General features: G+C 44.2%; 1 protein-coding gene across 1 annotated transcript in view; it reads right to left on the bottom strand.

The window, feature by feature from the left end:
* Nucleotides 1-14,052, bottom strand: part of LOC125447134 (zinc finger CCCH domain-containing protein 7B-like) — a 75,913-nt gene that overhangs the window by 56,876 nt on the left and 4,985 nt on the right. The window contains exons 2-4 of the mRNA XM_048521276.2: nt 5,202-5,303; nt 1,389-1,428; nt 714-911 (exon numbers count right to left, since the gene is read on the bottom strand). Coding sequence (XP_048377233.1) covers nt 714-911; nt 1,389-1,428; nt 5,202-5,269 — 306 coding nt within the window. The 5' untranslated portion in view covers nt 5,270-5,303. The remainder of the gene's footprint in view (nt 1-713; nt 912-1,388; nt 1,429-5,201; nt 5,304-14,052) is intronic.

Here is a 14,052-nt window from a genome sequence, read left to right as displayed (position 1 = left end):
ATTTTTATTTTTATTTCTCCACTACTGTCTGCCCTATAAGGATTCAGGTCACTTTCATTTCAATTCTCCCCTCGTTTCTGAAGGTGCTGAGATTTTCCGGGTTCGGGATTCTACAGACACTAGCCCAGGTCATACTTAACCATTGAGACCTGCCCAAAATGATCAGCAAGTGGCTGTAACTAATGTTGGTTCATTAAAACTGCCCATGCCCTTACCAGTCTCCACCATTCACACAGGCCCAAGCCACAACAAAAGGTTATGAATCTGCAACAGTTGTGGATCCCTGGTCCACATGCAGGGTTCCACTTGGAGTATAAACAGAGGCCACTGACCAAAAGTGCATTACAAAATTGAAGCTATTCAGCATATTTCACCATTGATGATATCAATACATCACTCAGCAAATGGAAAATGGAACAAATTTCTAACAAATCCCTCACTGTGCAAATTAATATACACAGCCAAGACAGACTGTTCACAGTTTTTGGAGTATTTCACAGACAGTGAAGCACTTGCAAAATGTCATTAGTCACTGCTGTAATGTGGCGAAATGTTTTTGTGCACAGTAGGATTCCAAAAACGGCAACTAGATAACAGGCCATTATTGATACTGGTCGAGAGTTAAGTACTGGCTAGATCACCCTATCAGCCACAAGTGCATATTTTTACCCTAAAGTTACCAATACATTTTTAAAAGTTTTGTAAGTACTTACCATACTAAAGTAGCAGGCAGCTCTATTAACATACAGCTTCTCGAGCAGACGCTGCGAGATTACCACCTCATCTGATTCTGCATACTGCGCTACGTTCAAAGCTTCTACATACTGGGCCAGGGCTAGTTTATAATCACTTTCTCTGTACAGGCCGTTCCCTTCCTCCAGTAGGTTTTTAACCAGCTGGTGCAGAAAAGTCTTGACACATGGACAAAAAGAAAATTGTAGATTAGAAGCTAACCCTTCCATAGATTGTTGGTGTGAAAGTACACACCACTCTCCTGTAGTTCTACAATCTCGCGATAATCTCATTCAAAATTTTCACACTTGGTTAGTTCAGCACTGTTGCACCTCCGACTGTGGGAGGAAACTGAAGACCAGAGGAAATCCATGCAGAACATGCAAACTCCAAACAGACAGTCACCCAAGGCTAGAATCAAACCTGGGTCCCTGGCACTGGGAGGGAGCAGTGTTAACTGCTGAGCCATCAGGTCATCCCCACAGCTGGCAAGCTGTCAGTAACACATCGTCCCATTCATTTAGGAAACGCCAGCTGAGAAAAGTAGTTTATCTGCTTCTCACAGGGGGAAAGGTGCTGTGGTTTACCCTGGCTTGGAGGTGAAACAAATAATAAATTAAATTTTTAAAAAACAACAGAGCAGCAATTAATTGTACCTCATATTCATCTTGAGTTCCTGGATAAGGCAAGGGAGATCTGGTGGGAAGCAGAAAATATGAAAAACTATTAGTGAGATTTCTTACCGACAGCATCTAAGAGAAGAACGTTTGCATTTAGAAATCACACTGTAAAATGGCCAAGGTGCCTGCATCACGTCAGGAGACATTACGGTAGATGTACAAAAATTGCAGGTTGAAGAGGTAGCTTTTAAAAGGCACATCTTAAAAGAAACAAAGAGAAGTAGAGAGATAGAGGGGTTCATAGAGAGAATTCCAGTGCTTAGGACCAAGGCACGAGAGAGGAGGCCAGAACTGGAGAAGCCTCAGACAGTTTCCCAGAAAAAAGTGCAAGTTAAAATGCACAAGATGCACTTTTAACCCTCGTCTTTGTAGCCCCTGGGCTTATTTTTACAGCTCTTCTTGAAAAAAAAATTTTGATAACTTAAAGTGAAACATTAAATGCATTTTAGAAAGGAATTAAGCCTTAAAATTCCCTCACTTAGCAAATTTCCAACTTCACCCACTGGTTACATTCAGGCACAAGCTGCCAATTGGATATTCAAAAAAATGCTTTTACATTCAACAAATACAATCAATTTCAGATGCATGCTCCTTCCACCTGCATTTCCACTCTAAAGTATCACCAGGCAGTTGGATGGCTCAGTAACAGTGCAGATGCACAGAACTGAGACTGTAACTCTACCCTGCTTGAAGATGTACTGCTTCAGCAATGAAAACATGGAGTTTGTTCGGTTGGTGTGCACTTTCAAACAGCTAGGCCTACACCACATTGCAGCACATCCTCACGGTGAAGTTGCTGAGTCATATGGTGCAATGTCATTGAGGCAGTGGTGGCCCCAGCAGCCAGCTGATGAGAGACCCATCTTCCGAAGCTCAATCAGAAACTGGCAACTTTCACATTCAGCAGTGCTGGGGGTGCGTGGTTGGCGGGGGGTGGGGGTGGGCTGCGGTGGTGTCGGCTGCAGCTGCTGAATGAACAGCAACTCCCTAGTCCCAGGATCACAGTTGACAGAGGACAAAGCTGTGTTGGTGGAGGGGGCTGGACTTCTTCGATTCCCTGTTTCAAGGAAAGCAATTTGGGAATCGGGGCAAGGAGCTGAGACATTGCTTCCAATAGGCAACATCCCCACCCAGCCACCAAGTGAGTCCAGTCCCTTGATCAGGCATTGACGGCTTTGATCAAGGAACCTCCCCACCCCCACTCCAATGCCTTAACTGACCCTTAATTAACAACTTAAGGGCCTAAAATGAGGGGCAGGATGGGGAGGGGAGAGAAAAGAAAAAAAAACGACCATTCACCTTCTCACGCAGATCCTAATTGCAGCAGGGTCAGGAAGGTGGTGAGTTTTGAGTACACAGCTCATCAAACTCACTAAACAGAAGATTCTGACCAAGATGTCAAAACGAAGACATGATGGTTGTTCTCCCAGAACCTTGCCTATAATAAGGAAAGCTCATACAGTATAAGTAACCTGCCAGCTTTGTACAGGCATACTAGCTTCTTTAGGGCCAGACTCTAAAAGCAAGAAATGTTACAACAACTTCTATAAATCACTGCTAGCAGATTTGATTGTAACCTTCAAATAAGCTTTTTGGAAATATAATTAAAATGGAAATATTTGTAGGTTAGATCTCCACTGTCATGTCTACTTCCTTACAAAGGTTGACATGGTCCTGGAGAAGAAGCAAAAGAAGATTAATCAAAATAGCGCCAGTAATAATAGAATTCAGCAATATGGACAGACTAGAAAAACAGACTGTTGTTCTTAAAGTAAAAAAAATTTGAGGGAAATTTCTGGGGCCATTATTGTAGTTCATGCAAAGTTGCCTCCTCATCTTGCACCATGCTTGAAGCAGAACTACATTACCATTTCTCTCTCTTTCTAACAAAGAAAGCCCCTGACAGATAATGACTAATTATCAAAATCCTTGATAATATTGTGTCAGAAGTAGGAAACTGTTTCTACTGGCAGAGGGTTGAGAAGCAGAGAAATTTCATTGGGGGGGATGGCAGGGTAGGTGTTGAGGTGAAATTAATACTGTACAGGTTGTGATGATGTGAAATGCACTGCTGAAAAGCTGGTCGAAACAGGCTGAATAGCAATTTTCAAAAGACAAGTGGATTCTCCAAGCATCTGCAGTTCCTGCTATCTATGGATATACTCTGATTTGGTCAGCTTTTTGATCAACAATGGAGGGAAGGGTAAAAGGGGACAGGCGGAAAAATGCAGTTCAGGCCATAATGAAATCCTAGCTGATCTCATTAAATAGTGCAACGGATTTGAGAGACTGAATGGTTCAGTCCTGCTCCGATTACGTATGATTTTAAAAAAACGTATTCTTAAAAAGAAAAAAAAATTTAGAAACGCAATGAGGAGCCCATCCCAGTTGCTATACAAATAATCTGCCATCAGCTACCATCTCTATCATTCCAGAAGAAAAGTTACTTGGAGGAGGACAGCTGGCTTCCCCTGCAGTCCATATTTCAGCAAGGGTTAAAGAGGCACCAAGGGTCAAACATTCTCCCTTAGAGCTATGTGATTTTACAGTTAAAGTCAGTAGCTACTGGCCTTCAAGTATTGGTCAGCTGTCTTCTTCATCCTAGCAGTGTTAAAGGCAGGGGATTGGGGTGGGGTGGGGTGGGGTGGTGGTGGTGTAGTGGGTGTAGAGGGCCAGGTGGTTCTCACTGACTATGAGTTCCCTCACTGGGGTTATTAACCTAGACCAAATCAGGGAGCCCTTGCTGACAGACATAAAACAGCAGATTCAGAAGGTCTCCTCAGTCTAGGGATTGGCTTTGAGCAGACTGCACAGGGCCAGTGCACATGTAAATAAAATACAGGGTGACTTAGTGACGGGATACCAGCCTCTGTGCAATTCCTTCAGGGGGCCAAGAAAAGAATAATGCAGGGAAGACAATGAAAACACCTGAATTTATGTTCCTATAAAAATAAGCAAGGGAATAAAATGTAGTGGTTGAATCAAAGATACTGTTGTCTAATCAGGTATTACAGGCTGTTCAGGGGCTCTCTACACTGTGTGGTGTGATACTACTACATGCACACACAAGGATCACCTTAGCTTTTGGCAAGTTAGCTAATCATTGCCCAAAAGGAGGTGCAATTTGACATGACACCTTGGAAGTAAACAAACAGATGATAACAATATTCCTTTAAAAAAAATCAATCAATCTAGTAAGAAATGATGCAAGTGACATACGTCTCAGTGTTCCAGAGGAGCCAATCAGACTCACGCTCAAGTGGGCACTCCCCCATTCCAGTTACTATGTAAATAATCTGCCATTACCCACCATCTCAAATCACTCCAGAAGAAAAGCCACATGGATGAGGGCAGCTGGCCTCCTGAGCAATCCATGTTTCAGCTAGGGTCACATTTTTCAAGGTGGGACCAATTCACATGTTTGACAAATTCTCCCTCCTGTTCTCACTAACAACCGAGACACTGGCTGTCAACAGAATATGCAGCAGCAGAGGAATCACAAGGGGATAAAGTCACATTTTCACCTGATCTCAATGCATTTACTCTCCAGGAGGGATTCACTAGATCGTGATCACATTGACTGACTCCTTTTCCTTCCACAGCACCTAGCAGTTCTGCAATCACAGACTTCCTCAAATGAAATGAATTAACTCATTGCAAAAATTGAATCTGGAACCTTTTGCTAGGTACTAACCAGTTGAACATTGTTGGATGATAAAGACAACGCTAAGATAACTTCAATGGAATACTTTACTCTTACAGCAAAGAGGTGGTGTTTGGCTAACTTACTGAATAAAATGCAGGCCTTTCTGAATTTCCTCCTGGCGTTTCTGCCTTCCGGGAGAGGTACTTGACATATTAACAGCTGCAGATAGTAGTATCAGTCACCACCTGGAGAGAGAAAGAACCGCTGTTACAGAAGGATCATGACATAAATAAAAGACCCACATTTATATTTTGAACCCAGTCACACAGGTTAAGACATCATGAAGTGTCTCACATCAACTAACTATGACGGCAGTGATTACTGACGTATGGGAACGTGACTGAGCAATCCTGTGCGCAGCCGGTTCTAAGAGTTGGTGGTTTTTATTTATTTATTAATTAATCCATTCACAGGATGTTGGTGTCATCGAGAAGGCCAGCATTTACTGCCCTTCCCTAACTGCCGTCCACACAGTGCTGGTGGATCACTTCAGTCTACGTGGTGAAGATCCTCCAACAGCACCATACAGGACAGAATTCTGTGCTTTTGCTCCATGATGATTCTGCTGACAGGAGGAAATGCTACTCCCCTCTACAACAAGAGTAGAAGCAGATGGCCTACAATTCAATATCACCAACAAAAACAGCGGACAGCACTCTGACAAGCAATATTCCATCTGTTGGAGCAGTAGTTTACAATCTAAGCTGAAACCCATTAAATAAGAAGTTTGAACCCTTTAAATATGAGGGGTGCCTTCTCCAAAATAGTGCTAAGGGATCTTTTACACCCGCAGAGGAAGGCAGATGCACCTCAGTTTAAAGTCCCATCTAAAAGACTCTACCTCTAATTACCCAGTGCTCTCTCAGTACTGCATTGGCAATATCAGCCTAGATTATTGTGCCTGGGTCTCTGAAGCAGCAGGTGGAACAAGCAAATTGCTGGTGGGGATGACAGAAGAGCTAGAATCTCCACGGACATTGGATGCTTATAGCTGGGGCCTCTTTGGGAAGGGGGAACTCATGGTTCAATTAAACGTATGAAGGAGGCAACAGGAAAGCATTTCATATTCTTCTCCCTAGGTCACATTGTTCGTTGAAGATGAAAACAGGAGTCTCTCACAAGCAACTGAAGAGAAAACCGCAAGATAGTAAGAGAAGGTGAAATGAACACAGGCCATGTCTTCAGGCAGAGTGTCTTTAATCTACAGTGGGATTCAAACCCCCAGCATCATTGCTGTTTCCAGTCAACCTGTTCAGTAGTGGGACTTGACCCTGGGCCTCCTGTACCCAAGATAGGGATATTACTCCTCTGCCACAATACCCTAGTCACGACCTTATATACTGATCCATCAAGGTACTGATCAAGCTGCTATTCATGAAAATACTGTTTTTTTCCCGGATTTCTGCTGATGCTGTCTGGTCATGAGGATCATTTAGCATGTTCACATATAAATTTATGTTGGAGTATACCAAGTATGGTTGTATTAGCAGAAATATCTGAAACAGTTTTTTCTTGTTTGTTTGCCTCAAACATCTCCAATCATGAAGGTGACATGATCCTTTTAAAAGGTATGGAAAGCATCATGAAAATTACTGTCAGAAACTATTTAGCTTGTTAACAGGGAGAGCACAACGCATCTGACATTTCTTATAAGGAGAGTTGCTGAATTGGAATCACAAATTATGGGAGCAGGCCATTTGACCCATTGTGTGTCAGTTCTTGGTGAGAACTATCTAATTAACCCCATTCTCCTGTTCTTTTATCCTGCAATTTACTTTTCAAATCTCCTTTCCTTCACGCTTCCAGGCATTGCATCCCAGATCACAACAACTTGCTATTGAAGACCCCATTTGCCAATAACCATAAATCCGCTTACAGACCCATCTATCATTGGAAACGGTTTCATCTTCTGTCCTCAACTAAAACTTCTCAAAATTCTGAAGACATTGCTCAAATTCTCTCTGTTATAAAGATAAAATAAAAACCCCAGCTTCCCTCACCGCTCTACATTACTGAAGATGCTGGAACAATCAAGCACATCTTCCTTGCACCCATGTCTGTAAAGACTCTTAACAATCTCTATAGATACACCATAGAAAGTATTTTATTTGGATGCATCACAGCTTAGTATGGCAATTGTTCTTCCCAAGGCTGTATTCCTCACTGTTCTATTACCCTAATGCACTCTGTATGGTAATAATCTGACTGGACTGCATGCAAAACAAAATTTTTCACTGTACCTAAGTACTTAATAACAAATCAAATCAAAATGTGATGTAATTGGGGATAGGCTACCTAACATAGTGAGGACGTCAGGTGAACGAATGGAAGACTTACAAAATATTGTGAAAACAAGTTGCCTCTTTTCCTCAAGAAAAATAAGGGGTACCTAATGGAGGCCTTTAAAATTATGATGAGACTCCAAAGGATAAATATAGAGATGATATCTCTGCACACGGGTTAATCCAAAGCAATGGGGACATATTAATAAAAATAAAGAACTGCAGATGCTGGAAGTTTGAAACACAAACAGAAGTTGCTGGGAGAAACTCAGCAGATCTGACAGCATTTGTTGAGAGAAAGCAGAGCTAATGCTTAGGGTCAAGTGAGCCGTCTTCAGAACCGGGCATTTAAAATAAAACCTTGTTGTTAATTAATCCAGTAAGGAATTCAGGAGCGATCTCTTTATTCAAAAGGTAAGTTATGGAGAGGTCTGTGTGGAGCAGCTGCCAAATGGGTTCTACATTGTTTCTGGACTATGACAGAAGGGCAAGAGTTCCAAGTTGAACAGAGAGGGCAGGGCAAAGTTATTTCCCTTGCTCCAAACTGCAAGTCATCAGGAAAATGAAACTAATCTGTACACAACAAGAATCACTAGATGGAGACTGTTCTGTAATTTCACTTCATACAGAACTCCTGAAACCGAGTGAATAAAATCTGAAAGAACTGTAGATGCAAGAAATCAGAAACAAAAACAGAAATTGCTGAGAAAGCTCAGGAGGTCTGGCAGCATCTGTGGAGAGAAATTAATGTTTCAGATCCAGTGACCCTTCCTCAGAACTGCCATCTGCTTTTGTACATGGGTTTGCCTCTCATTGTCTGTGCACACCACTAGCAGCAAGGTGACATTTACAAACTGAGTACGTAGCCTCACCATGGTTTCCCTGTTGGCATGTCTTCACTTGCGTCTCCTTGTGGTGATATATGGAAACCAGGCATCTCACAGCTACAGGCTACAGTTTTTCAGGAACTGGGAAGGTTTGGCCCCCAGACATGCACTCTGTAGGCTCACCTTCACATGGACATATGCTGATAATCATGCAGCAAACTCACAGCTACAGGCATATCGCTCCTTCACTTTATGGTTACCTCGAGAGCGAGACAGACAGGGAGAGACAGAGAGAAAGGCTAAAGGAGTAAATGGGGACAAAATAATCCAGAGTCAAGTCCAAAAGGTGGACTGTGCCTAAATGTCACCTTTCCAGCAATTCCTGTCACTAAACCAGTGCCAAACATAAAGCTCTGCGTACCTTTAAATTCAACCCGGGAAGATGAAAGGGGCACCCTAATGTTTCTATACTTTTTGTCTAGGCTCACAGCCTGGGGATGATGCTTCACTGTCACTGCAGCATGTGAACGTAACACCACTTGGGATTCATGCTGGAGCTGATCAACAAGATGCAACCCAGAACTTCAAGCCTACCCAATTATGATAAGCAGCAACAAATTTAGATCTTATTCTACTGATAGAATTCCCCAAAATACTGTTGGATGATCAACCAAACAAAAAAGACAGAAAACATCTTGCCTCCTAATCATGAGACCCCACCTAGTTCCAAATTCACACAATCCTCAGAAAAAAAAATATTCTCCTCATCTCTGTATGAGGGGAACATCCCCTAATTTTAAAACAGATCCCCCGAGTGTTGGGCTCAGCCCACAGCGGGGAAAAACATCACTTCCACACCCAGAGGAACACAGCAGGCCAGGCAGCATCAGAGGGGCAGGAAAGCTGACGTTTCAGAAATCATTTCTGAAGAAGGGTCCAGACCCGAAACATCAGCTTTCCTGCTCCTCTGATGCTGCTTGGCCTGCTGTGTTCATCCAACTCTACATCTTGTTATCTGCTTCCACACCTGCCTTGTCAAAACTATTCAGGATCTTGTAAACTTCAATCACACTCACTTTTCTGATCTCCAGTGAAGACAAGTCCTGCCAATCAATCTATCATAAGGCAAACCCATTCATTCCAGGTACCAATCTAGTAAACCTCCTCTGAATTGTCTCCATTGCTTTTTTAAATCCCTCCTTAAATAAGGCCATGAGGAGGAGATGCTGGTGTTGGACCTAGATGGACAAAGTCAGAAGTCAAATGACACCAGGTTATAGTCCAACAGGTTTATTTGAAAACACAAACTTTTGTAGCACAGCTCCTTCGTCTGGTGCAGTGAGAGAGAAGAGCACATCGACACAGTTTATAGCCAGAGAGAACAAAAGATCATACAGCTGGTATGAGTGGTGTCTCAGATAATATATCTCTGCAGGTGACCAAGTGTATTAGGTGGTGAGTAAAGTGTCAAAATTTGAATAACAAACGAAGGGATGACCTATAATCCAATTAAATGAGACAGAGAGATAATTACAAAAAATTCAAAATAAGGTGGTGTCAGAGACAAACTAAATGGCTAGAATAATATGACAGGAATGAGTCACAAGCTGATGGTCTATTCCAAGTAATAAGTAATTCAAAACTGTACAAACTAATTAAGATAGAGATCATAACAATTTTTCCAAGGCGACGATGTCAAAACAGGACAGTAAGAAAGATTTTACATATATAGAGCAGTGTGGTGGGGTCACATGTAGCACGATACGAACTCAAGATCAAGGTTGAGGCCGTTTTCATGGGTCCAGAACTTGTCTATCCGCCTCTGCTCAGATACGCTGCATTGTTGTGTGTCTCAAAGTCCACCTTGGAGGGCAGTTACATGAAGATCCGAGCTGAGTGCCCTTGACCGCTGAAGTGTTCCCCAACTGGGAGGGAACACTCCTCTGTGGCGATTGTTGTGCAGTATCCAGTCACCCGTTGTTAGAGTGTCTGCAGGGGCTCACAACATACCATACCTTGCCTGCGGTGTAGGGGAGAGCGAGCGAGAGAGAGAGAGAGACAGAGCGAGAGCGAGAGCGAGAGAGAGCGAGAGCGAGAGCGAGCGAGAGAGCGAGCGCGAGAGCGAGCGCGAGAGCGAGCGCGAGAGCGAGCGCGAGAGCGAGAGCGAGAGCGAGAGCGAGCGCGAGAGCGAGAGCGAGAGCGAGAGCGAGAGCGAGAGCGAGAGCTGAGGAGAGGAGAGCGAGAGCGAGAGCGAGAGCGAGAGCGAGAGCGAGAGCGAGAGCGAGAGCGAGAGCGAGAGCGAGAGCGAGAGCGAGAGCGAGAGAGAGCGAGAGCGAGAGAGAGCGAGAGCGAGAGAGAGCGAGAGCGAGAGAGAGCGAGAGCGAGAGAGAGCGAGAGAGAGCGAGAGAGAGCGAGAGAGAGCGAGAGAGAGCGAGAGAGAGCGAGAGAGAGCGAGAGAGCGAGAGAGCGAGAGAGCGAGAGAGAGCGAGAGAGCGAGAGCGAGAGCGAGAGCGAGAGCGAGAGAGAGAGCGAGAGCGAGAGAGAGAGCGAGAGAGAGAGAGAGAGAGAGAGAGAGAGCGAGAGCGAGAGCGAGAGAGAGAGAGCGAGAGAGAGAGCGAGAGAGAGAGCGCGAGAGAGAGAGAGAGCGCGAGAGAGAGAGAGAGCGCGAGAGAGAGAGAGCGCGAGAGAGAGAGAGCGCGGAGAGAGAGAGAGCGCGAGAGAGAGAGAGCGCGAGAGAGAGAGAGCGCGAGAGAGAGAGAGCGCGAGAGAGAGAGAGCGCGAGAGAGAGAGAGCGCGAGAGAGAGAGAGCGCGAGAGAGAGAGAGCGCGAGAGAGAGAGAGAGCGCGGAGAGAGAGAGAGAGCGCGAGAGAGAGAGAGAGCGCGAGAGAGAGAGAGCGCGAGAGAGAGAGAGCGCGAGAGAGAGAGAGCGCGAGAGAGAGAGAGCGCGAGAGAGAGAGAGCGCGAGAGAGAGAGAGCGAGAGACAGAGAGAGAGAGACAGAGAGAGAGCGAGCGAGAGACAGAGAGAGAGAGACAGAGAGAGAGACAGAGAGAGAGACAGAGAGAGAGACAGAGAGAGAGACAGAGAGAGAGACAGAGAGAGAGACAGAGAGAGAGACAGAGAGAGAGACAGAGAGAGAGACAGAGAGAGAGACAGAGAGAGAGACACAACATTGGCCAAGTGATGCGTGTATCTGCTGTGTATGTGGTGAGTGTCGTCCCCACATGCAACGGTCGTATCTATGTCAAAGATCTGGCATTTCTTGCCGAGGCTGCCATGACAGAGTTGTGTGGTGTTGTGGTCAATGTTGTCCTGAAGGCTGGGACGTTGATTTAAGGTTTGGTGGCTATTTGAAGGTGAGAAATGGAGACGGAGGGAAGGCTTTGGTGAGATGCTCATCGTTATCGAACACATTGACAGCTGCAAAGAACATGGCGTAGTTTCTCCACTCCTGGCACCAGTATCCCCCACTATGATGGTATCCCTGGAACAGCCTCAGTACTCAGCACCAATTGCCAGCTTCCTGACACCATCATACAAACTCATCTGCTTCATCCTCAACGACGTCTTCACCTTCGACAACCAATTCTTCATCCAGGTATACAGAATGGTCATGGGGACCAAATCTACACCCCAATATACCAACATTTTCATGCACAAGTTTGAGCAAGACTTCTTTGCTGCATAGGATCTCCAACCAACGCTATACACCAGATACATTGACAACATTTTATTCATTAGACTCATGACAGGGAATCACAAATAACTACACAGCAACATCAACACATTTCATCCCACCATCAGACTTCCCAGGGACTACATTTTAGACACCTAAAGGCTCTGAAGGACACCTTCATAAGAGCAGGATATTATACTCAACTCATTGATAGCCAGTTCCATCATGCCACAGTGAAAAACCACAACAAACCTCCCCAGGGAAGACAGGATACAACCGATGGAGTCTTTCATCATCCAGTACTTGCCCGGAGCAGAGAGACTATGCCATGTTCTTTGCAGCCTTCAACACATCAATGACGATGAGCACCTCGTCAAGGTATTCCTTACACCCCAACTTCTCATCTTCAAACACAACCACCAAACCTAAAACAGACCATTGTTCACAGCAAACTACCCTGCCTTGTGGATAACATCGACCACAACACCACACAACGCTGTCATGGCAACCTCTGCAAGAAATGCCAGATCTTCGACATGGGTTCCACCATCACACGTGGGAACACCACCCACCATGTACACAGTAGACACTCATGTGACTCGGCCAATGTTGTCTCTCTCCTACACTACAGGCAAGGCATAGTATGTTGGTGAGACCATTCAGATGCTCGAACAACAGATGAACGGACAACAATCACCAGACAGGAATGTTTCCTCCAGTGGGGGAACACTTCAGCGGTCAAGGGCATTTAGCCTCCAATCTTCACGTAAGCGCCCTCCAAGGTGGACTTCGAGACACATAACAATGCAGAGTCGCCAAGCAGTGACTAATAGACAAGTTCTGAACCCAAGAGAAGAGCCTAAACCTTGATCTTGGGTTCATGTCGTGCTACACGTGACCCCACCACACTGCTCTGTGTCTGTTAAATCTTCCTTACTGTCCTGTTTTGACATCATCACCTTGAAAAATTGTTATGATTTCTCTACCTTTTGTATCGTTTTGAGTTACTTATTACTTTGGTTAGACTCTCAACACGTGATTCTTATACCTATCATGTTATTTGAGTCATTTAGTTTGTCTCCAGCACCACCTTATTTGAATTTTTTGTAATTAGCTCTCTGTCTCATTTAAATTGGACAATAAGTCATCCCTTCACTGGTTACTCATCTGTTGAACTTTACACTCCATCTAACACACTTGATCACCTGCAGAGAATTACTACCTGACACGCCACTCACACCAACTGCATGATCTTTTGTTCTCTCCGCCCTTGATCTCTCTGCGTGTAAACTCGGTGTCAGTGTGCTCTTCTCTCTCACTGCACCTGACAATGGGGCTGTGCTCCAAAGCCTTGCGATTTCAAATAAATCCACAGACTATAACCTGGTGTCGCATGACTTCTGACTAAATAAAGAACAGGTTTTGTCAAGGGGAAGTCATGCCTGACCAATTTGATAGAATTCTTCGAAGAGGTGACTGGGTCTGTATATGAGGCCAACGCATTTGACGTGGTCTACTTAGACTTCAGCAAAGCATTTCATCATGTACCACATGGGGGACTGATATTGAAGGTAACAGCCAATGGGATCTAACGGCAAAGCTGGTAGTTGTAAGGATTCTGGACGACAAGGGATATTGAAGCTTTGGTCAAGAATATAACAGGTATAGACAGCTGGGAATCAAGTGAATCCCTAGAAGTGTTTAAGGAGTACACTTAAGATGGAAATCAAGAAGTCAAAAAGGGACATGAGATATCTTTGGCAAATTAGGTTAGGGAGAATCCTAAGAGATTCTACAAGTACATTAAGAGCAAGAGAGTAACTAGGGAGAAAATAAAGCCCCTTAAAGATCAACAGGGTTGTCACTGTGTAGAACTACAGGAAAAAGTAAAACAAATAAAAAACCAAACGAATATTTCACAGTATTTACTGTGGTGAAAGACATGGAAGTTAGAGAACTTGGGGAAATGATTAGTGATGTCTTAAAAAGAGTCCATATTACAGAAGAGATCAGGCTGGAGGTTTTAAAATGTATAATTGCAGATAAATGCGCAGGATTTGATCAGATGAATCTCAAAACACTGTGGGAATCTAGGAAGAGATTGTGGTTAATGTTATGCCTTTATTTAAGAAAGGCAATAAAGAAAACCG

Source organism: Stegostoma tigrinum, chromosome 38, assembly GCF_030684315.1.
Source record: "Stegostoma tigrinum isolate sSteTig4 chromosome 38, sSteTig4.hap1, whole genome shotgun sequence".
NCBI lineage: Eukaryota > Metazoa > Chordata > Chondrichthyes > Orectolobiformes > Stegostomatidae > Stegostoma > Stegostoma tigrinum.
The sequence above is the reverse complement of the archived record's forward strand: the minus strand, read 5'-3'. Positions and strand labels throughout refer to the sequence as shown.